The 24,113-nt window shown below is 43.1% G+C and overlaps 1 protein-coding gene across 6 annotated transcripts in view; it reads right to left on the reverse strand.

Moving 5' to 3' along the window:
- LOC115129510 (nck-associated protein 1-like) overlaps positions 1–24,113 on the reverse strand; it is a 69,584-nt gene that overhangs the window by 20,727 nt on the left and 24,744 nt on the right. For all 6 annotated transcript variants that reach the window (XM_029659974.2, XM_029659964.2, XM_065018257.1 and 3 more), the window contains 5 exons: positions 23,458–23,603; positions 16,938–17,070; positions 5,154–5,273; positions 2,442–2,581; positions 1,500–1,631 (listed from right to left, as the gene is read on the reverse strand). In XM_029659974.2, the coding sequence (XP_029515834.1) occupies positions 1,500–1,631; positions 2,442–2,581; positions 5,154–5,273; positions 16,938–17,070; positions 23,458–23,603 (671 nt within the window). The remainder of the gene's footprint in view (positions 1–1,499; positions 1,632–2,441; positions 2,582–5,153; positions 5,274–16,937; positions 17,071–23,457; positions 23,604–24,113) is intronic.

Raw genomic sequence — 24,113 nt, forward strand, 5'->3', positions numbered from 1 at the left:
GCCTCCTTCCTTTTGCATGAGATAGTCAATGGATTGGTGTTTGGGGAGGAGAGACAGATTTCATAACTGACCAGCTAACGTTACAACACAGTGGTGTCATGATGTTGGCCTGGGGGTAGGTTTATGACAGTTATAAATACCTCTTCCCCCCTTTTTCCTCTCTCTACCCTACTGATGTTGCATTTGAAAACCCCTTGGTTAACATAGAGATTCTGGGAACACCAGAAGGTGGGGGAAATGAACTATATTCTGGTAACCCGACCAATTGAACATATGCAGTGGTACTTAATGAATATGATGTCAGTTCGGTTGTCATCTGAGACATTCTCATCAATGATAAGATGACAAACTCTAGTGTAAAGTCTACACATCAGAGTTATCGGATTCACAGGAATTGTTGTTCAATTTAAATGTTTGAATATGAAATTATTCGTGATGGGATGAAATGTGATTTTTGCTTCTAAAATGTGAGAATTGGGTTTTCATGAGTGAATTAAGCCCGACTCAGTGGCCCGCCCACGTGAAGATACATAGGTTGTAAACTATGAAACACACCCCTTGTCTCCCTCCACTATATAAGCCCTTGACGAAAATGTAACCTCCTGTTCCGAGGACGACGGTCTGATGTCAGAATGGTTCAGATAATAACTACAGAACGAAGACAACATCAGCGTGAGCTTTGGTTGCGAATGGTATGAACTTTGAACTCTTATTCACTACAGAAGTGATACCTCCTAGCCGTTGAGTTAGCAACAGCAGCTGCAAACGAGGGTTAGGAAGGAACAGACAGAGTATCCCGTCTATCACACAAAGGGTGGTAATTTAGAATGCATAAGATACTGTATTTACGATAGCACAGCTTCTTCCTTTGTCCCTCAGTCTTCCCGCTCTTTCACTCAAACCCAGCCCTTTTCTTGTGTGTAACCAGCTGTCATATCTGTTCCGCCCGCCAGGGACGTTTTCCTTTATGACGTAATTTGTAATCAAGGTATAATTCATTCTTTGTATATGTAATTCTGTGTGATTAGTTAGGTATTTAGTAAATAAATAATGAAACCCAATTTTGTATTGCTGATTCAACTTGTTAGCCAGGGTTCGTGAAGATAACCAAGAATTTACAACTTTCAGATGAGACTGAATTCAGGTGACGATTAATATTGACTGCTATTGATGTAAAATATTACTAGGTCTTTAAGAGTTTATTCGGAAGATAACAGCTCTATAAATATTATTTTGTGGTGCCCCGACTCTCTAGTTAACTACATTTACATGATTAGCTCAATCAGGTAATATTAATTACGGAGAAATTATTTTATAGAATAGCATGTCATATCACTTAATCCGGCATAGCCAAAGACACGACAGTGGGAAGCCATCAGACTATCTGCAGGAATTCACTCATAGCCTCCTGTGAGGATTGGTGTTTGGATTCCCTAAGTTTGTGTGTGTGTGTGTGTTCATGCACATGTGCGATCATACATATGCGTGTGTGTACTCACTTGGTGAAGCGGATCTCCAGGTGTGAGGTGAGGTACTCCCTGGGAGTGAAGGTGTGTTCCCATATCACCATGTTGGGTACATAATTGATGGAGAAACACAGCTCGGATAGCGCTGTGTGAAGCTTATCCAGGCTAGGAACACAGACAGTTAGGCAGACATTAAAACCTCATTTTGTTCAGATTAAAGGGGAAATATGTGACAGAGCAGATGGATTAAGTTCCTCCAGCACCACAGTTAATGTTGTTTTTACACATCACTTTTTTAGCCCAGACCTGAATCTATATTATCCTAGCCCTGGTCATGGTCTGTTTGTATGCAGCTTACTGGACGCTGAGAATTAGGAGTATAGTAGTAGACTTTGGACCAAATTCAAGTGGAATACCCAGAGCAGGGAGGGCAAGTGATGTCAGTAAATCTTAGCATGATATTTTTAACACACAGTGGAAGATGAGGTTGCAAAACCATGTCTGCATCCCAAATGGCATCCTATTCCCTATGTAGTGCATTACTTTTGACCGTTGTCCACAGGGCTCTGGTCAAAAGTAGTGAATTTTGTAGAGAATAGGGTGCCTTTTGGGACACACACAGACCATGACTTACAAAACCATCCAATAACAGTGCCCTGTTGAAAATATCTGAAAGTGGATAGGTGGTCATGGAGAGGGGGGAGGGGAACAGGTAGCATAGTGGTTAAGAGCGTTGGGCCAGTAACAAAAGGTCGCTGGTTCGAATACCCGAGCAGACTTGGTGAAAAATCTGTCGATGTGCCCTTGAGCAAGTCACTTAACCGTAATTGCTCCTGTAAGTCACGCTGGAAAAAAGTGACACAAATGTAAATGTCTCCATTTCATCTTTTCTTGATTCCTCCAAATCGAGCATAGACACATTGGGAAAGAGTCCCTAACCTTACTTAGAGACCCTACAGAGTGTACACTACTTACTTGGTGACCAGCAGCCTGTTCTTCCTCATGCTCTCTACTCCAGGCTTCTCTCTCTCAGGTTCTCCTTTCTTCCCCGTCTGCTTCTTTGACTTCTTGTTCACCGCCTGACTGATGGTTTTGGCACAATGTTTTGGCAGCAGCTGCAACAGGAGCACAGCAGGGACAGGAAACCCCCTTTAACACTCACAGACCAATAAGGAATGAAGTGACAAATTATGTTTCCAAGGCACTTAGTTGGGACGTGCACAATGTAGGCTATATGGTATTCTATTTACTAGGCTTGGGCGGTATACAAATGATTTTTCAATCGTTTTTCAATAAATGTGAACATTTGTAGCTACTTAAGTTATTACCTGCAGTCAACTTGTGCAATACGTTAGGAGATAAAGCAGATTGCATTCTTCATTTTACCTGTCACATTATTTTAAATGATGAAGCTTACCATAGTTCCCTAGAACAGTTGATCCAGTCAGGTGTTTGTAAGTAAATAGCACAACAGGAGACAGCAGGAGCTGGTGAACCCATAGTGTTCTATATCTATCAGAGTCTCTGCTGTGCGGCGCACATGAGCTGATGAACTTATTACACTTGGATACAATTCACTACTAAATGTTTGCCATCAGATATCTTAATGGCTTTCTGTCAGAAGTCAAAGTGATCTGGATGCGTTCTGTACAGACGCCATTTTTTCCCTGTGTTTCCTACTAGTGTTTTTTCCCTCCTCCTTCTCCCATCTACGCCGTGTACACACGCTGCTCTTCTTTCAGTAAAGCATGCATCACAACTTTCTCCATTTGCACAATTTCTCCCGTCCACTTTCACTTGTAAAATGTCCACACTCACTGAAAAAGGGATTCAGTAACAACAGGCTATGCTTTTATAACTTTATGAGCTGGATTTGCCGGTCTTTGCAATTAGCTTATGTTTGGTTTCAAACGTTAGCATTTAGCTAACAGCTTCTATATGATTTTGCTATTAGTTCGTGCTAATTCTGTTAGCATTCTGGTAATAGCGGCCCAATGGGCTTTTCTTGTGTTTTTAGCGCACCCTTGTGTTATCCGGTAATACAGTAAATCCCAAGATGCGAGAAGGATGGTATAGCAATATGAAAATCTGGATACCGCCCAAGCCTATTTACCTGTACATGACAGAAATAGAATTTTGAAAAGTATCTGACTTAAGACCTACATTGAGTCAGTCATCAGTTGAAAAACTTAAATAGCTAGTAAATAGGTCCAACATACTAACATACAATAGTTCCAACACACAGATAACAAGGCATGAACTCAATGTACCTTACGGGCCTGTTTTCCAGACTCAGATTAGGCCTAAATGACGAGGCTTAACCTGTGTCTGGGAGACCGGCCCTTCTCAGTAATTATAATAAATGAGAAAGCTAGGAATGACACGAGAGCAGACCCAGACCACTCCTAGCAAACAGTAAAAAAAAAAGTTAAAATACATTACACATTTCGTAATGACAGAATGCATTTTAAACTTCACGCACAGTAAAACTTGTGTAGGACTTTGGCCTAATGAAATTATTTTATCCACAGGAGTGGGGAAAAAGGTGCTTGTACATTAATAAGCAAAGACAAAGACGGCCTTAACGATACGTAACAAAATAAAGACGGCCTTAACGATACGTAATAAAATAAAGACGGCCTTAACGATACGTAATAAAATAAAGACGGCCTTAACGATACGTAACAAAATAAAGACGGCCTTAACGATACGTAATAAAATAAAGACGGCCTTAACGATACGTAATAAAATAAAGACGGCCTTAACGATACGTAATAAAATAAAGACGGCCTTAACGATACGTAATCAAATAAAGACGGCCTTAACGATACGTAATCAAATAAAGACGGCCTTAACGATACGTAATAAAATAAAGACGGCCTTAACGATACGTAATAAAATAAAGACGGCCTTAACGATACGTAACAAAATAAAGACGGCCTTAACGATACGTAACAAAATAAAGACGGCCTTAACGATACGTAATAAAATAAAGACGGCCTTAACGATACGTAATAAAATAAAGACGGCCTTAACGATACGTAATAAAATAAAGACGGCCTTAACGATACGTAATAAAATAAAGACGGCCTTAACGATACGTAATAAAATAAAGACGGCCTTAACGATACGTAATAAAATAAAGACGGCCTTAACGATACGTAATAAAATAAAGACTGCCTTAACGATACGTAATAAAATAAAGAGGACACTTCAACAAGCCTATTTCACACCATAGCCTGCTGAATTTGCAAGACGACTCGTCTTTCATTTAAATTTTGGCACAAATTAAAATGTTGCACTGACTCGCCCATAGACTGATGTTTCAGCATTGTATAAATTAAGAGTTCAGCCTTCGACTAGCCACGTGCGACATGCACGAGCAGTTACAAGCCTACTCGAGTTAGCGGTAGGCGAACGAGCAATATCCACCATTGTAGTGTGGCTGAAGCCTGATCTGGAAAGAGAAGCTAAGTGAAGCTGGCTAGCTTTAGAAAATCCTGAGTAGATCAAGCTTGTATCGTAATATAGCCCTCTGGTCGCTGAGCGTGCACTGTGATTAATCACCATGACAACAGAACCTCACCTGGTCGCTGAGCGTGCACTGTGATTAATCACCATGACAACAGCACCTCACCTGGTCGCTGAGCGTGCACTGTGATTAATCACCATGACAACAGACCTCACCTGGTCGCTGAGCGTGCATTGCTCGGTGCAGATGTCTGTGATGAGGTTGCGGGCCTGTTTAGCCATCTCATCCAAAAACATGTTGCACAGGGACAAGCTACGGTCGCCTATGTGATGCCTCTGTAGGAAGGACGGAAAAGGGGAAGAAAATGTTATCCAGGGTAAATCAGTTTGCACTATAGGAGATTGGCTGGTGGATGGTTAGGTGAACGGCTGTTTGTTAGCCTGGTCCCAGATCTAACTCCTTCAGTATTTGTCAATGTCAAACAGATCTAGCGGTTTGTGAATAGCAAAAGGTTCTAAGGTAGGTAGAGAGGTCTGAGTGAACCTGTAATTCATAGGTATCCAACCCTTAACAGTACACACTGACTGAACAGCACACACCGCCACGCTCTATTGCGTCAGATGGAAATATTGACGAATACGCTGATTCGGTGTGCGAGTTCATTAGAACGTGCGTCGAAGATGTCGTTCCCATAGCAACGATAAAAACATTCCCAAACCAGAAACCGTGGATTGATGGCAGCATTCGCGTGAAACTGAAAGCGCGAACCACTGCTTTTAATCAGGGCAAGGTGTCTGGTAACATGTCCGAATATAAACAATGCAGCTATTCCCTCCGCAAGGCTATTAAACAAGCTAAGCGTCAGTACAGAGACAAAGTGGAATCTCAATTCAATGGCTCAGACACAAGAGGCATGTGGCAGGGTCTACAGTCAATCACGGACTACAAGAAGAAACCCAGCCCAGTCACGGACCAGGATGTCTTGCTCCCAGGCAGACTAAATAACTTTTTTGCCCGCTTTGAGGACAATACAGTGCCACTGACACGGCCTGCAACGAAAACATGCGGTCTCTCCTTCACTGCAGCCGAGGTGAGTAAGACATTTAAACGTGTTAACCCTCGCAAGGCTGCAGGCCCAGACGACGCCCTCAGAGCATGCGCAGACCAGCTGGCCGGTGTGTTTACGGACATATTCAATCAATCCCTATACCAGTCTGCTGTTCCCACATGCTTCAAGAGGGCCACCATTGTTCCTGTTCCCAAGCAAGCTAAGGTAACTGAGCTAAACGACTACCGCCCCGTAGCACTCACTTCCGTCATCATGAAGTGCTTTGAGAGACTAGTCAAGGACCATATCACCTCCACCCTACCTGACACCCTAGACCCACTCCAATTTGCTTACCGCCCAAATAGGTCCACAGACGATGCAATTTCAACCACACTGCCCTAACCCACCTGGACAAGACGAATACCTATGTGAGAATGCTGTTCATCGACTACAGCTCGGCATTCAACACCATAGTACCCTCCAAGCTCGTCATCAAGCTCGAGACCCTGGGTCTCGACCCCGCCCTGTGCAACTGGGTACTGGACTTCCTGACGGGCCGCCCCCAGGTGGTGAGGGTAGGCAACAACATCTCCTCCCCGCTGATCCTCAACACGGGGGCCCCACAATGGTGCGTTCTGAGCCCTCTCCTGTACTCCCTGTTCACCCACGACTGCGTGGCCACGCACGCCTCCAACTCAATCATCAAGTTTGCGGACGACACAACAGTGGTAGGCTTGATTACCAACAACGACGAGACGGCCTACAGGGAGGAGGTGAGGGTCCTCGGAGTGTGGTGTCAGGAAAATAACCTCACACTCAACGTCAACAAAACTAAGGAGATGATTGTGGACTTCAGGAAACAGCAGAGGGAACACCCCCCTATCCACATCGATGGAACAGTAGTGGAGAGGGTAGCAAGTTTTAAGTTCCTCCGCATACACATCACAGACAAACTGAATTGGTCCACTCACACTGACAGCGTCGTGAAGAAGGCGCAGCAGCGCCTCTTCAACCTCAGGAGGCTGAAGAAATTCGGCTTGTCACCAAAAGCACTCACAAACTTCTACAGATGCACAATCGAGAGCATCCTGGCGGGCTGTATCACCGCCTGGTACGGCAACTGCTCCGCCCTCAACCGTAAGGCTCTCCAGAGGGTAGTGAGGTCTGCACAACGCATCACCGGGGCAAACTACCTGCCCTCCAGGACACCTACACCACCCGATGTTACAGGAAGGCCATAAAGATCATCAAGGACACCAACCACCCGAACCACTGCCTGTTCACCCCGCTATCATCCAGAAGGCGAGGTCAGTACAGGTGCATCAAAGCTGGGACAGAGAGACTGAAAAACAGCTTCTATCTCAAGGCCATCAGACTGTTAAACAGCCACCACTAACATTGAGTGGCTGCTGCCAACACACTGTCATTGACACTGACCCAACTCCAGCCACTTTAATAATGGGAATTGATGGGAAATGATGTAAATATATCACTAGCCACTTTAAACAATGCTACCTTATATAATGTTACTTACCCTACATTATTCATCTCATATGCATACGTATATACTGTACTCTACATCATCGACTGCATCCTTATGTAATACATGTATCACTAGCCACTTGAACTATGCCACTTTGTTTACTTTGTCTACATACTCATCTCATATGTATATACTGTACTCGATACCATCTACTGTATGCTGCTCTGTACCATCACTCATTCATATATCCTTATGTACATATTCCTTATCCCCTTACACTGTGTATAAGACAGTAGTTTTGGAATTGTTAGTTAGATTACTTGTTGGTTATCACTGCATTGTCGGAACTAGAAGCACAAGCATTTCGCTACACTCGCATTAACATCTGCTAACCATGTGTATGTGACAAATAAAATTTGATTTGATTTTTCTAAAACTGGTCACACAGTCTCCACAAACAACTCTGGTCAAACAGAATAGCTCACAGAATAGGGCTGCGGGCAGCTGAGCGGAAACGGAGGAAAACTAAACTTTCGGAGGACATACCATGCTTCCACTCCCTCCTCTCTACCTTCTCTTCCTCTGTGTACGTGCTAAAGCTGCTTTCTATCACTCTAAATTTCAAGCTTCTGCCTTTAACCCCAGGAAACTGTTTTCCACCTTCTCTTCCCTCCTTAATCCTCCACCTCCTCCTTCCTCACGGATTACTTTGCCAACCACTTTGAAAAGAAGGTTGACAATATCCACTCCTCATTCACTCAGCCTACGGAGTCCACTGGTCCCACTATTACAGAACTACCTTACACCTTGACCTCCTTCTCCCCTCTCTCTCCGTATTAAATCCTGCAACTAGTGATGTCCAGCCGCCTGACAACCTGCTCGCTCGACCCCATGCCCTTCTCCAGACCATCTCTGGAGACCTTCTCCCATTCCTCATCAAGATGGCCAATGTTGCTCCCCTCCTCAAGAAACCAACTCCTGACCCCTCTAATGTCAAAAGCTATAGACCAGTACCCCTTCTTTCCTCTCTTTCCAAAACCCTGAACATGCTTTTGTGAGTGTAATGTTATTTTTGTGTATAAAATCAGTGCTTAGAGCGTTGGGCCAGTAACTGAAAGGTTGCTGGATCGAATCCCCGAGCTGACAAGGTAAAAATCTGCCGTTCTGCCCCTGAGCAAGGCAGTTAACCCACTGTTCCCTGGGCGCCGAAGACGTGGATGTCGATTATGGCAGCCCCTTGCACCTCTCTGATTCAGAGGGTTTGGGTTAAATGCGGAAGACATATTTCATTTGAATGCATTCAGTTGTACAACTGACTAGGTATCCCCCTTTCCCTTTCCCCAAATCAATGCTACTTTTCTAATAACCAATTAGATAGGTTCATGCAGGTGACTGACTGATTGTGTATGGAGGAATCCTCACTATCACTGATATGCAACTCGGCAGGACTCCCAGATTGTTGCTATGGGAACAACCAAAGTATCTCAGTTTCAAGGTCTCAACTTGGAGAGAGAAATCCTCATGAGGTATTGGTCAGCAACATGTGCGAACCACCGGTAATGATTCATTAATCATGCTAAATCATGCAAATATAACTTGTCTGTGTACAGTATAGCTGTATATAAGAAAACTGCTGGGACTGCCCCAAGGGAGCTTCTGATAGACCTGCACGGTGTGCAGAGTTTTTTGTAACCTGTTGTAAGCTTGCTCATAAAAGAGTGATTCATTTAACCTCGACTTTAAGTGTCCCTGGTGTTGAATTTCCACCACACTTTCTATGACCAACTCTCTCATTATCTCTCTCAGAACGATCTTCTTGACCCTAACCAGTCGGGCTTCAAGACGGCTCACTCAACTGAGAACTCTCTCCTCTGTGTCACGGACGCTCTCCGCTCTGCCAAAGCTAACCCTCTCTCCTCTATTCTCATCCTCCTAGATATATATCCACTGCCTTCATCACTGCCAACCATCAGATTGTCCTCTCCACTCTCAAGGCTGGGTGTTTCAGGCTTTTGCATTGAGTCCTACCAGGCAGGTTGCTCATACCAGGTGACATGGAGAGGAGTCTGCATCACATGCTCTCAATACTGGTGTCCCAGTGGCTCAGTTCTAGGTCCTCTCCTCTTTTGTCAACACACAAAGTCACTCGGCTCCATCAAATCCTCACATGATCTCTCCTATCATTGCTATGCGGATGACACTCCTAGGTGGCGACATGTCTGCCCGGCACGCAGAGATACATCTCAGCTTGGATGTCGGCCCATCACCTGAAGCTCAATCCAATCGAGAAGACGGAGCGGCTCTTCCTCCCAGATAAGACCTGCACCCGCTAAGACCTCTCCATCACGGTGGACAACTGTGTCCCCCTCCCAGAGTGCAAAGAACCTTGGCATGACCATCGACAACACTCTGTCATTCTCTGCAAACATCAAAGCAGTGACTCGCTCCTGCAGGTTCATGCTCTAGTCTACAACATCCATAGAGGTCCCCTGTTGCTCAGTTAGTAGAGCATGGCGCTTGCAATGCCAAGATAGTGGGTTTGATTCCCGGGACCACCCATACATAAAAATGCATGCATGACTAAGTCGCTTTGGATAAAAGTCTGCTAAATGGCATATATTACACTGAGTGTACAAAACATTTAGAACACCTTCCTTATATTGAGTGGCACCCACTTTTTCCTTCAGGACAGCCACAAATCGTCGGGACATGGACTCTATTAGGTGTCGAAAGCGTTCCACAGGCATGCTGGCCCATGTTGACTCCAAAGCTTCCCACAGTTGTGTCAAGTTGGCTGGATGTCCTTTGGGTGGTGAATCATGTTGAGTGTGAAAAACCCAGCAGTGTTGCAGTTCTTGACACAAACCGGTGCACCTGGCCCCAACTACCATACACCATTCAAAAAGGAACTTAAATATTTTGTCTTGCCCATTCACTCTCAAATGGTACACATACACAATCCATGTCTCAATTGTCTCAATGCTTAAAAATCATTCTTTAACCTGTCTCCTCTCCTTCATCTACACTTATTGAAGTGGATTTAACAAGTGACATCAATAAGGGATCATAGCTTTCACCTGGATTCACATGGTCAGCCAATGTCATGGAAACAACAGATGTTCCTAATGTTTTGTATACTCAGTTGATTATAATAGTAGAGTACGACCCTTCCTCACACAGGAAGCTGCAAAGATCCTAATCCAGGCTCTGGTCATCTCCAGTCTAGACTACTGCAACTCTCTGTTGGCTGGGCTCCCTGCTTGTGCCACCAAACCCCTGCAACTTATCCAGAAGTCAGCAACCTTCCCAAGTTCTCCGATGTCACCCCGCTACTCCACACACGCCACTGGCTTCCAGTCGAGGCCTACGGAGCAGCAAGGGTAACCGACCCTCCCTATCTTCAGGCTATGCTGAACTGAAACCCTACACCCCAACCCAAGCACTCTGTTCTGCCACCTCTGGTCTCACCCCTCTGGTCCCACCCCTACGGGTCAGCTCAGTCCAGTGTTCATTTTGGATTTAGCCGAGACTTAGTCATTTTGACAAAAATATAATTAAGTCTTAATCATTATTCAAATGAAAAAAATGTAACAGTCTAGTTATTGTCAAAATGACAAAAGCAGCAGGCAATTTTAGTAAACTAAATGCCCTTTCATTTTAGTCACATCATATTTGTATTGTCTCATCAACCTATAGTAAACAAAATCACCGACTTCCATGTGCACAAACACACAGTACACCATAGCCTTGTCCTACCAACATATTTTTCTGCATAACATCATATTCTCTTCCCAACAGCAGAAATATGATAAACATCTACAGTGCCGTGAAAAAGTATTTGCCCCCTTTCTGATTTTCTCTATTTTTGATATTGAACATTAACAGATCAACCAAAACCTAATATTAGATAAAGGGAACCAGAGTTTAGATATAAAAAATAAAAAAAAGAGTTATTTTATTTATTTAAAAAATTTGTGCAACACCCAATTCCCCTGTGTGAAAAAGTAACTGCCCGCTCAATAACTCATTGTGGCACCTTTAGCTGCAATGAATGATACCAAATGCTTCCTGTAGTTGTTGATCAGTCTCTCACATCGCTGTGGAGGAATTTTGGCCCACTCTTGCTTTAACTCAGTGACATTTGTGAGTTTTCAAGCATGAAGTGCTTGTTTCATGTCCAGCCACAACATCTCAATTGGGATTAGGTCTGGACTAGGCTATTCCAAAACTTCAAATGTGTTGCTTTTTTAACCATATTCATGTAGACTTGACTGTGTGTTTTGGATCATTGTCTTGCTGCATGATCCAGCTGCGCCTCAACTTCAACTCACAGACGGATGACCTGGCATTCTCTTGTAGAATTCTCTGATACAGAGCAGAATTCATGGTTCCTTCTATTAAGGCAAGTTGTCCAGTTCCGGAGGCAGCAAAGCATCCACAAACCATCACACTACCACCACCATGCTTGACCGTTGGTTGAAGATCTGATAACATTCGGTATCAAAAACAGAGAAAATCAGAAACAGGGCAAATACTTTTCATGGCACTGTATTAGAATATATGAGAATTATCTGGCCATGTAAATGCCTATTTCAGCCTACATTGATATTACACATTACATACAAAACAAACAGACACACGCAAGCACAGACAGAGGGACAGAAGAGAGAGAGATAGGCAGGCACAATCACCAGATGATGGTGTAAAGTATTGGCCAAGTAGTATGATTTGCACCTCCCATCATTCATCCCGTCATTGACATCGTTATCATCATCATCATTTCACAGACGCCGCAGCCACATTGATGCCTAAAAGTATAACGGGAGCTAATGACTGTTTCATCCAATGATGTAGTTGAGTCACTAAAGTAAAAGTCTTGAGTCCCCATGCTCGAGTCCTGGTCCAAGTGTTCAAGTCTGAGTCTCTAGGTCCACATGAACTCAAAATAAAGATATTTACCCAGTCAGATAGTGTAGTGGCGAGAGGAATTTAGTCAATCAATTGTTTGCTCTCCTTTTCCCTTTCTTTTCCACCAAATGTTTGCATATAGGCTACGTTCAGTTGAAAGATGTTCTCGAATGTTGAAGATAGAAATACCATGAATAGAGCCAACGTTATTCCTTAGTCAACATGTCAGAGGAAGGTTTGTTCTACATAGCATATTTCTATCTGAACGTTCTAAACGTTGCGTGCTGCTGAACGCGCCTCCAGGTTGTTAGCTATAGCTAGCTAACTGAACAAGGTGTAGCCTAAACCAATGGTTAACAGTCCGGTCCGCAAGTAGCTACGTTTTAAAATAGCCCGAGATATGCTTCATGAATGTAAAATGCAGCCCACCAATGCATGATAGAAAGAAGAAAAAGTAGTGCCAGTATTATGGGTCATGTCTTTTGAACGGTAACCTAAGGGCTATTTTCTCTGAATAAAAGAGCGGGAATTGTCTTCTCTTGGTCTCAGAACCTATATATGAGATGCAGTGGGAAAAGTGGGAGTGTTGAGCGAGACTACATTTACTGTTGGACATAGGCGGCAGAAAAAGCACTTAGGCCCAATACTTTTTTTAATGCAGAAAAAACCCTGCCAATGGTGGAACCATCTTCCCCCTGAAGCTAGAACAGCCGATTCCCTGCCCATCTTCCAAAAACATCTGAAACCCTACCTCTTCAAAGAGTATCTTAAATGAATCCCATGGCAGTTTGCTCTTTAAACCATTCAGTTTGGTCTTTTTGAAAGCCATAGAGGGTGGGGGAGTTATTTGTTCCCCCAGGCATGGAAGACATGAACAAAGGTTGAAATTTAAAGCTGTGAGTGACAGGTCTTATTTCTCCCTCAGGCCATTGCTAACCGGCAGACTCTATATTAATACTGTGTGTGTGTGCTCCTTACACAACATACTTCAATTATTATCTAGTCACTCAACATTTTCTGAGAAGATTTCACATGGAATAGCTTTCTTTCTAATAATTGTTGCATTTTCATTTTTGTTGAAATGATTATGGCCTAAAAAGGTTCAAATGCTGAGAATTTTTCAAAATAAATAAAATCTGATGTAAAATGACGTTTAGCTGCCAAAAGAATAAAACAAAAAAAATCTAATCAGATGCCTTTCGCTGAAGTTCTGTGACCTTGGTTGCGTCCCAAATGGCATCCTATTCCTTATGTAGTGCACTACTTTTGGCCAGGGAACTATGTAGGGAATAGGGAGCCATTTGAGATGTATGAGGCCCAGAGGTGGGAACCAAGTCACTATTATTTGAGTCACAAGGTCCAAGTCTGGAGTCGAGTCTGGAGTCAAGTCCAGGTCGTGCATTCTAAGAGCAAGTCAAGTTGAGTCAAGTCACACGTTTTTTCAAGTAAGGTAAAGAAATGTATACAGGCAACGACTTGTTCAACAACAACAAAAATCTGTCTATTTATGGAGGCTACTAGACAGCCCTTTAGTCTACAACACATTATGTAATAATACATTAACAACCAATTCCAAACACAAGCTTCACAAGTACATTTTCACATAGCAAAATACCAGTAGGCCTCTGTTAGTAAGTGTTGCTTGATGCCCCATTGCTGGTGATCTTGCAACGTAAACAGTTCATATTCTTGATGACCAAATCACTTGATTTTCAGAGCCCCCATATTTTATTTGACCTTTATTTAAATAGGCATGAGACAATTTGATTTGACCTTTATTTAAATAGGCATGAGACAATTTGATTTGACCTTTATTTAAATAGGCATGAGACAATTTGATTTGACCTTTATTTAAATAGGCATGAGACAATTTGATTTGACCTTTATTTAAATAGGCATGAGACAATTTGATTTGACCTTTATTTAAATAGGCATGAGACAATTTGATTTGACCTTTATTTAAATAGGCATGAGACAATTTGATTTGACCTTTATTTAAATAGGCATGAGACAATTTGATTTGACCTTTATTTAAATAGGCATGAGACAATTTGATTTGACCTTTATTTAAATAGGCATGAGACAATTTGATTTGATATTAATGTATGATTTGATATTAATTTATGTCAATCATCTCTCCCTACAATTTGACATTTGTGCTGCACCCGATCTCCTATAGCTGTACAGCAAATCAGCAATCTGTTCACTCAGCAGTTTTCAAACATTTTTACCTGCGAAGCCCAAAAAGGATTGGTTCAAAGCTTGCGACCCCTCGTGTACACGCGCACAGGGCGAACACAATCACTCCGCAAATGTAGCGTGTCATTACAGCCATAAACAGTGATGCACTTTCAAAACACAAGATACAGAAATAAACTGCGTTTTACATTTGGAGCTGAAAGTCATTCATGTTAGCAGTCACTATCAACTAGGGCTATTATGTCACTGTCACTTCTCTGGAGGTCAGAGCAAGCTGGATCATAACTGTATGCAGCGGAGGTTGCATGATCTGTCTGTAGCCTTTTTCTTACTCTCAAACATCGTCATTCATTCTCCAGAATGTAACATCTTCATCCCGTAACTATTGAAGGTAGTGCGATGTTACAGCGATCTTTAGACATAAAGCCAGAACTGAGGTATACAATTATAAACCACCCAAACTAGGCCTATCTGAAATTTGAAAATGATCAATGAAATCACCAGCTTGTTGTGGCAAAGATGCGTCCCGTAGCAGATTTATATGGATAATATTAATGTAGGTATGCTACTCTCTTTTTGCCAGGCAGAACTGGAGAATATCAAACAAACGCTTTCTGGTCACTGATCTGAATATGTGCGTCTGCCTTTGCGCGCCAATGCGGGTGACTGGTCAACAGTTAAGAAGCACAACGTTTTAGTTCTGAAGCACAGATTAGTTTTTGAAACAAGAATTTGGTCCAATGCCGTAGGCTAACGTTAGGTGACTAGATCGAATAAGCAAAAATATACATATAAAATACAAACAGTATGTATGTAGCCTATTAAAATATGTATGGAAAATATATATTTTTCCCATTCAGTTTCACACTCACTGTGCTAGCTCAGCCGACCTGTGTTGATTGACAGTTTGCTGGTTCAATCAGAGGGCAGAAAGTGTGCGTTTCACTAGCCAATCAGTTTTTTTGCAATTGCGATACTGTCTCTGGCTGCGTGTAGAGCAATCCACGGAGACTCTGTGCCACAAAATGAGTGACAAGGCGTAACAAAACCTGCCCAGATAATTTTAAGTAATCAGTCTCAAGTCAAAGTCGAGTCCTGAGTCTTGCGGCTCGAAGTCCAAGTCATGTCTCAAGATATTTTATTTTCTATCAAGCCGAGTCTCAAGTCATCAAATTTGTGACTCGAGTCAGACTCACATCTCTGATAAGCCCTGGTCAAAAATAGAATAGGGTGCCATTTGGGAAACAGACCTTTTACTGTTAATACAAACCACTGTAAAATGTTCCGTGCAAGATGGAAATATTCTTGGAAACATTTAATGCTTTTCCAACATAAATAAAGTTTGCAGCTGCCCAAAGCTATGAGGAGTGGACATAGGAAGAGGAACATTTTGAAAACACGCTGAGAGAGGGAGTTTTGTGAAATCCAAGCCTATGGCTCAATAAATCTATTTTATTTCTCTAAGTGCACTCAGACAGCTCCTAAGCAAAAGGCCCTCCTTTGACCACTCTGCTCAGCCACATGAGAACGCCCATTGTGCCACTTCTTTTGGTACTGTTTGTCAACCAATTAGGAGCGAAAATATGCCTTATTTACCAAACTAAATGGATATTGGGCTCCATGTTTGGCAGGAACAAACATGAATGGGCCTGGCGTATTTCAGCAGAGAGGGAAACAGAAATCTGTTGTGGAGGCTGTATGAGCGGAGGGCTTCCACATCCCCCTGGGAGTAGCTAGTAGCTGCACCAGTGTATGGTTCAACTACAGATTTAATAAATCATGCTTTTCAGCCCTCTACTTCTCAGTACACATCCGGGTACATGGACCACAGCGCTGGACGCTTCGTTACACAACATTCCACAACCCCAGAAAATTTGCAGTTACTTTCCTGATTCTCCGTATGACTCCATCCTGCTGTTGCGGAAGGAGACAGAGGCTGTGTCCCAAATGGCACACTATTCCTTATTAGTGTGCTACATTTGACCAGGCGAAAGTTGTGGCCAAAAGTAGTGCACTAATAGGGAATAGCGTGTCATTTGGGATGCACATATGGGCCTTAGCAGCACTGAGACGGAGCTGAAGGAGACTTTTCCAGTCTGTGTGAGACATCCTGTTAATTGGCCTGTTTCTCTGAGACTAGCAGTCCCCCTAAGAGCTACAAAACTAATGAGAGAGATGAGTCCAAATAGAATAGGCTGCTACTGCACCAATATATTTTACTTAAGATCAATTGAATGAGTTATGTTGAAAATACATTTCTTTAATAAATGACTATCGCAGAGTGACCCGCCAGACCTTAGTGATGCTTACTGTGATGTTTTGTGACACAGTGGTAACATCATATCTCAATGGGACACTCACCTCCTCAGGACAGAGCTCATGGGTGCAGCTCATGAAGTGGGTACAGAGCAGAGGGAAGGAGATGGAGTGACGAGACTGGGATGGCAGCTCCAAACACTGCTGGAACATCTTCTCAAACGCACGACTGTAAAAGCTATCAGAAGGGAGAAGGAGAGAGAGCGAGAGAGAGAGAGAGAGAATGGGAAAGAGGAGGAGAGGGAGAGAGAGAGGAGAGAGGAAAAGAGGAGAAGAGAAAGAGACGGAAAGAGGAAGAGAGAGAGAGAGAGAGAGAAAAGAGGAGGAGAGAAATAGAACGAGCATGAGCTGCAAATTTCAAACATACATCTGGTACAATCATATTTAAATCTGTCCAACCCTCTCCTCTCCTGTGCTGTGCTGTCTCCACCGAACATAAAGAAAAATAACATAACAAAACCTCTAACAGACAGTTACCATGGGGTTTTAGAGGATGAATGATGGCTATATAGCCTATTAGCTTTTACTATGTTTTCCTTGTAAACGACTTTAACTGAATATGGAGGTAGATGTAAATGTAGACTCCAGAGGTAAACCTCCCACTTGCACACTGCACCTTTGATCCAATCTATTTCTATTGATGTCGCGTCTTCCTGTTTTTACTTTTATACGTACATTTGATGTGTTTTTATTAATATTGTACTTTTTTAATCAAATTGCCCAGCAATGACTCTAAAGGACTCTGAATTCATTATGTTTTCGGAGATTTGAAGTGGGGCATGTTTACATCTGTATCGGACTCTTTTAAAGAACTGTGTGACTCTCTGAATCTTGAACAATTAATTAATGCACCTACAAGATCAAATCCCAGAGCACCTAACAAACCAACGCTATTGGATATTCTTCTAACGAATACCCCTCACAAATACACATGGACTGGGATATTCTGTATTGATGTCAGTGATCACTGTGCAAAGCTTGTGTTAGAAATACAAAAATGACGCTGTTACATTTTAAAGACATTTTAGACAGTTTGATAAGCAAGCGTTTACATGATCTGATTCCCAATGTTGACACTGCCTGGGAATATTTTTATCTTCCATTTTTGTCCATTAGTGATCAGCATGCCCCTGTGAAGACATGTAGATTCAGTGGAAGGGACCATCCCTGGTTTTCTGATAACTTAGCAGAATTAATTAGAAACAGAAATGTCTCTTGGGCTCAAGATATACATGTAAATAAAATAAAATTTTATTAGTCACATGCGCCGAATACAACAGGTGTAGACCTTACAGTGAAATGCTTACTTATGAGACCCTAAACGACAGTTCATTTAAAAAAAATATGGAGAACAATAAGAGAGAAATGTAACAAGTATTAAAAGAGGAGCAGTAAAATATAACAATATATACAGTGGGGTGCTGGTACAGAGTCAATTGTGAGAGGGGCACCGGTTAGTTGAGGTACTATGTACATGTAGGTAGTGTTAATTAAAGTGACTATGCATAGATGACAACAGAGAGTGGCAGTGGTGTGGAGAGGGGAGGGGGGCAATGTGAATAGTCTGGGTAGCCATTTGACTAGATGTTCAGGAGTCTTATGGCTTGGGGGTAGAAGCTGTTTAGAAGCCTTTTGGACCTAGACTTGGCGCTCTGGTACCACTTGCCGTGTGGTAGCAGAGAGAACAGTCTATGACTAGGATGGCTGGAGTCTTTAACAATTTTTAGGGCTTTCATCTGACACTGCCTGGTATAGAGGTCCTGGATGGCAGGAAGCTTGGCCCCAGTGATGTACTGGGCGGTTCGCACTACCCTCTGTAGTGCCTTGCGGTCGGAGGCCGAGCAGGTGCCATACCAGGCAGTGATGCGACCAGCCAGGAAGCTCTTGATGGTGCAGCTGTAGAACCTTTTGAGGATCTGAGGACCCATGCCAAATCTTTTCAGTCTCCTGAGGGGGAATAGGCTTTGTCGTGCCCTCTTTACGACTGTCGATGAGAATGGGGGTGTGCTCAGTCCTCTTTTTTCTGTAGTCCACAATCATCTCCTTTGTCTTGATCACGTTGAGGGAGAGGTTGTTGTCCTGGCACCACACGGCCAGGTCTCTGACGTCCTCCCTATAGGCTGTCTTGTTGTTGACGGTGATCAGGCCTACCACTGTTGTGTCATCGGCAAATTTAATGATGGTGTTGGAGTCGTGCCTTGCCATGCAGTCACGAGTGAACAGGGAGTACAGGAGGGGACTGAGCAAGCACCCCTGAGGGGCCCCTGTGTTGAGGATCAGCGTGGCGGATGTGTTGTTACCTACCCCTACCACCTGGGGGCGGCCTGTCAGGAAGTCCAGAATCCAGATGCAGAGGGAGATGTTTAGTCCCAGGGTCCTTAGCTTAGTGATGAGCTTTGAGGGCACTATGGTGTTGAACGCTGAGCTGTTGTCAATGAATAGCATTCTCACATAGGTGTTCCTTTTGTCCAGGTGGGAAAGGGCAGTGTGGAGTGCAATAGAGACTGCATCATCTGTTGGGGCGGTATGCAAATTGGAGTGGGTCTAGGGTTTCCGGGATGATGGTGTTGATGTGAGCCATGACCAGCCTTTCAAAGCACTTCACGGGTACCGACGTGAGTGCTACAGGGCGGTAGTCATTTAGGCAGGTTACCTTCGTGTTCTTGGGCAGAGGCACTATGGTGGTCTGCTTAAAACACGTTGGTATTACAGACCCCGACAGGGAGAGGTTGAAAATGTCAGTGAAGACACTTGCTAGTTGGTCAGCGCATGCTCGCAGTACAAGTCCTGGTAATCGGCATGGCCTTGCGGCCTTGTGAATGTTGACCTGTCTAAAGGTCTTACTCACATCGGCTACGGAGAGCGCGATCACACAGTCTTCCGGTACAGCTGGTGCCCTCATGCAGGTTTCAGTGTCATTTGCCTCGAAGCGAGTATAGATGTAGTTTGGCTCATCCGGTAGGTTCGTGTCACTGGGCAGCTCTCGGCTGTGCTATCCTTTGTAGTCTGTAATGGTTTGCAGGCCCTGTCACATCCGACGAGCGTCAGAGCCGGTGTAGTACGACTCGATCTTAGTTCTATATTGACACTTTGCCTGTTTGATGGTTCGTCGGAGGGCATAGCGGGATTTCTTATAAGCTTCCGGGTTAGAGTCCCGCTCCTTGAAAGCGGCAGCTCTAGCCTTTAGCTCAGTGCGGATGTCCCCATAATCCATTGTTTCTAGTTGGGGTATGTACGTACGGTCACTGTGGGGACGACTTCATCGATGCACTTATTGATGAAGCCAATGACAGATGTGGTGTACGCCTCAATGCCATAGGAGGAATCCTGGAACACATTCCAGTCTTTGCTAACAAAACAGTCCTGTAGCTTAGCTTCTGCTTCATTTGAGCACTTTTTTTAATCGATCTAGTTACTGGTGCTTCCTGCTTTACTTTTTGCTGTAAGCAGGGATTTGGAAGATAGAATTATGGTCAGATTTGCCAAATGGAGGGCGAGGGAGAGCTTTGTATGCATCTCTCTATAGGTGGTCCAGAGTTCTTTTCCCTCTGGTTGCACATTTAACATGTTGATAGAAATGAGGAAAAACTGATTCATGTTTCTCTGCATTAATGTCCCCGGATACTAGGAGCACCGGTAGGTAATGTGGTCTGCAGCTTATCATGAGAAACTCTACCTCAGGCGAGCAATAGCTCGAGACTTTCTTAGATATCGTGCACCAGCTGTTGTTTACAAAAATACATAGACCGCCGCCTCTGGTCTTACCAGACGCCGCTGTTCTATCCTGCCGGTACATCGTATAATCAGCCAGCTGTATGTTGAGATTGTTGTCGTTCAGCCAGAACTCCATGAAGCATAAGATGTAACAGTCTTTAATGTGGTGTCGTTCAGCCAGAACTCCATGAAGCATAAGATGTAACAGTCTTTAATGTCCTGTTGGTAGTTTAATCTTCCCAATAACTCATCAATTTTTTGGTCCAAAGATTGCGAGCAGAATTGAGGGGAGTGGGGGTTTATCCGATCGCCTCCTACTCCTCAGAAGGCAGCCCGCCCTCCGGCCTCTCTTTCTCCGCCTCCTCTTCACACAGATCACTGGGGTCGGGGCCTGTTCCCGAGGGAGCCATATATCCTCCGCCTTGGGCTCGTCAGACTCGTGAAAGGAGAAAAAGGGTTCTGCTAGTCCGTGGTGAGTAATCGCAGTCCTGATGTCTAGAAGTTATTTTCAGTTATAAGAGACGGTAGCGGCCACATTATGTGCAAAAATAGTTGTTTTTTTTATGTTAAAAAAACTTTCAAACAACGCAGATAAACAAACAAAAAAACAATCGGTTAGGGGCACGTAAAACGTCTGCCATCTGCTCTGGCGCCATTTTACTCAATGCTCCTGTTGACTGGGCCTCCTTCAGAGTGCTAAGAAACAAATGTACAGGATTGATCAGGAAGTCCAAATCAGATTTCTATCTAAATACAGTCACAGAGAACCTTAACAACCCTACCATGTTCTGGAAGCTAATCAAAATCAGTGTCAGGTTCTAATGTATCCTCTGACCTTCCTGACCATTTAATGATGGATTCTAAAGAAGTGAAGGACAAAGACGATATTGTAGTGGTTTTTAACAAGCACTTCATATCTGCTGGTTCAGTTTTTGATAACGGTGGGGCCCAGGTCTCTTATGTAAGTTCTGTTACAGTAAACTATGATATAGGCCCTCATGTGAACCATTAACTTTGAGCCTGTTTCTTATGCCGAGGTCTATAAAGCACTAAAAGGCAATAGACACAAAGTCTGCAGGCCCAGACAACCTGTATCCCTACCTCTTTAAGATAGCAGCTGGTATTATTACTGAACCTGTGGCTCACATTTTCAACTTGAGTCTCTTGACCAATTCCATACCCAGCATTTGGAAATCAGCTTATGTCCTCCCACTGCTAAAGAGAGGACATCCCTTAGATGCCAATAACTATTGTCCTATCTCCAAACTCCCTATCCTGGCCAAAGTCTATGAATCCCTATTGAACTCAGTTAAAAAACGTCTTAATTGAAAAGAACATACTGAGCGGGGTTCAGTCTAGCTTTAGATCGAGGCACAGCACTACAACTGCAGCTATGGCAGTGACAAATGACAAACGCACCTGATAAAAAACAATATTGTGCTGCTCTGTTTGTTAATTTATCAAAGACATTTGATTCAGTTGACCATGAATTGTTGCTAGCTAGACTCAGTAACATTGGTCTCAGTAAAGGGGCAGTAAATTGGTTTAGGAACTATCTTTCTGACAGAAAACAATGTGAATATACCAACAATCACAAGGCTAGCATTCTTGAGATTAATAGAGGTGTGCCCCAGGGTGCCATTTTAGCTCCTGTATTGTTCTCAATTTTTATTTATGATTTGTGAACTGGGATGCAACCAGCAAAGTTGTATCTATATGCAGATAATAGTCATATATTAATGTGCTCCTTCTCTGGTTCAGGCTGTTGAAGAGCTTCAGACTGCTTTCAGTCACTGCAGGCCTCCCTTTATGGTCTCAAACTGGTCTTGAACGCACAAAAAACTAAATGAATTAACTTTGCCAGAGCTCGCACTCAGCCAAAGAAGGTTAAAATTTGTCACATCTGGTGGCTTATTAATTGAAAAAAAGTGGCATCCTACAAATACCTAGGTATATAGTTGGATGACATGTTTTCCTTTAAAGTTCATATGGATAATCTTGTGAAGAAACTGAAATTGGGTTTTTATTTTAATAGTAAGCCTTGCTTCCTGCTTATGGCTAGAAAGAAGGTTGTTCAGGCCACGTTTCTCTCTGTAAATGATTATGGTGACTTGTATAGGCATGCAGCCTCCTCCATCTTACAGAAACTGGACTCTGTTTATAATGCATCCATTGCACTTTATTACAAATGCCGAGTCACTCACCCATTGCACCTTGTACCAAAATGGTGGTTTGGACCTCACTTTATATGTGCAGAAAGCTACATTTGTATGTGTTCGCCTACAAAGCCCTTTTGGATAAACTCCCTCTTTACCTCAGTAGTCTGGTCTCCTTCACCACCAGCAGTTACCATATCCGGTTTGCTAGGTGGTTGCTACTTAAGTCCCCAGGACATTTACAGAATTAGGTAAGACTGCCTTCTCGTCTTGTTTTTTGATGGGAGAATGTTACAGGAGTGTAAATTCTTTTTTCGACTGGATCATGCTGGTGAATTGTATTGTAAGTTTAAATTTTGTAATGTATTGATTGTTACTGCCTCCATTGAAAAAGATCCTGGTAAAAAAAAACATTTTTTAAAATGGGACATGTAGGTTTTTCTAAATAGGAATCCGAATCCCAAATGTAGACGCCTACCAGAAGATGGAGTCCACATAACCTAATACCTTTCCTGTTTTAAACGGCTGTGTAACTGAACATGGAGGTAAATGTCAACGTAGATCCCTACCAGAATAGGCCCTGCTGTAAACTAGCGTCTTGTCCAGGGGGTGTACTTCTACATCAAGCTGCCTCACGCTATGGAAGCAGGAGATATGCGCCTGCCCTTTGGGTTGTTCAAACAAGGTTTACTTACCAGAATATGGAGAGGTCAGACGTCTCCACCAGCATCTCCACCAGGGAATCCACCATCTTGGTGTGAAATATAATGGTATTCATCATCTTGCCTAGCTCACGGTGGTCTGCGATGCCCAGAGAAGCCTTTGACACGCTAGTATAGGCCTGACCAAGAGATAAACAAGGCATTATTGGTATGTCTGACCAGAGGAAAACACAACACGTACCTTCTCATTCAAGAGTTCTTATTTTTACTATTTTCTACATTGTAGAAAAATAGTGAAGACATAACTATGAAATAACATATGGAAGGAATCATGTAGTAACCAAAAGTGTTAAACAAAATCAAAATATATTTTATATTTGAGATTCTTCAAAGTAGCAACCCCTTTCATGACAGCTTTGCACACTTGGCATTCTCTCAACCAGCTTCATGAGGAATGCTTTCCCAACAGTCTTGAAGGAGTTCCCACATATGCTGATCACTTTTTGGCTACTTTTTCCTTCACGCTGCAGTGATTGTGGAGACCAGGACATCTGATGCAGCACTCCACAACTCTCCTTCTTGATCAAATAGCCTTCACACAGCCTGTAGCTTTGTTTTGGGTCATTGTCCTGTTGAAAAACAAATGATAGTCCCACTAAGCGCAAACCAGATGGGATGACGTATCACTG

Source organism: Oncorhynchus nerka, linkage group LG1, assembly GCF_034236695.1.
Source record: "Oncorhynchus nerka isolate Pitt River linkage group LG1, Oner_Uvic_2.0, whole genome shotgun sequence".
Lineage (NCBI taxonomy): Eukaryota > Metazoa > Chordata > Actinopteri > Salmoniformes > Salmonidae > Oncorhynchus > Oncorhynchus nerka.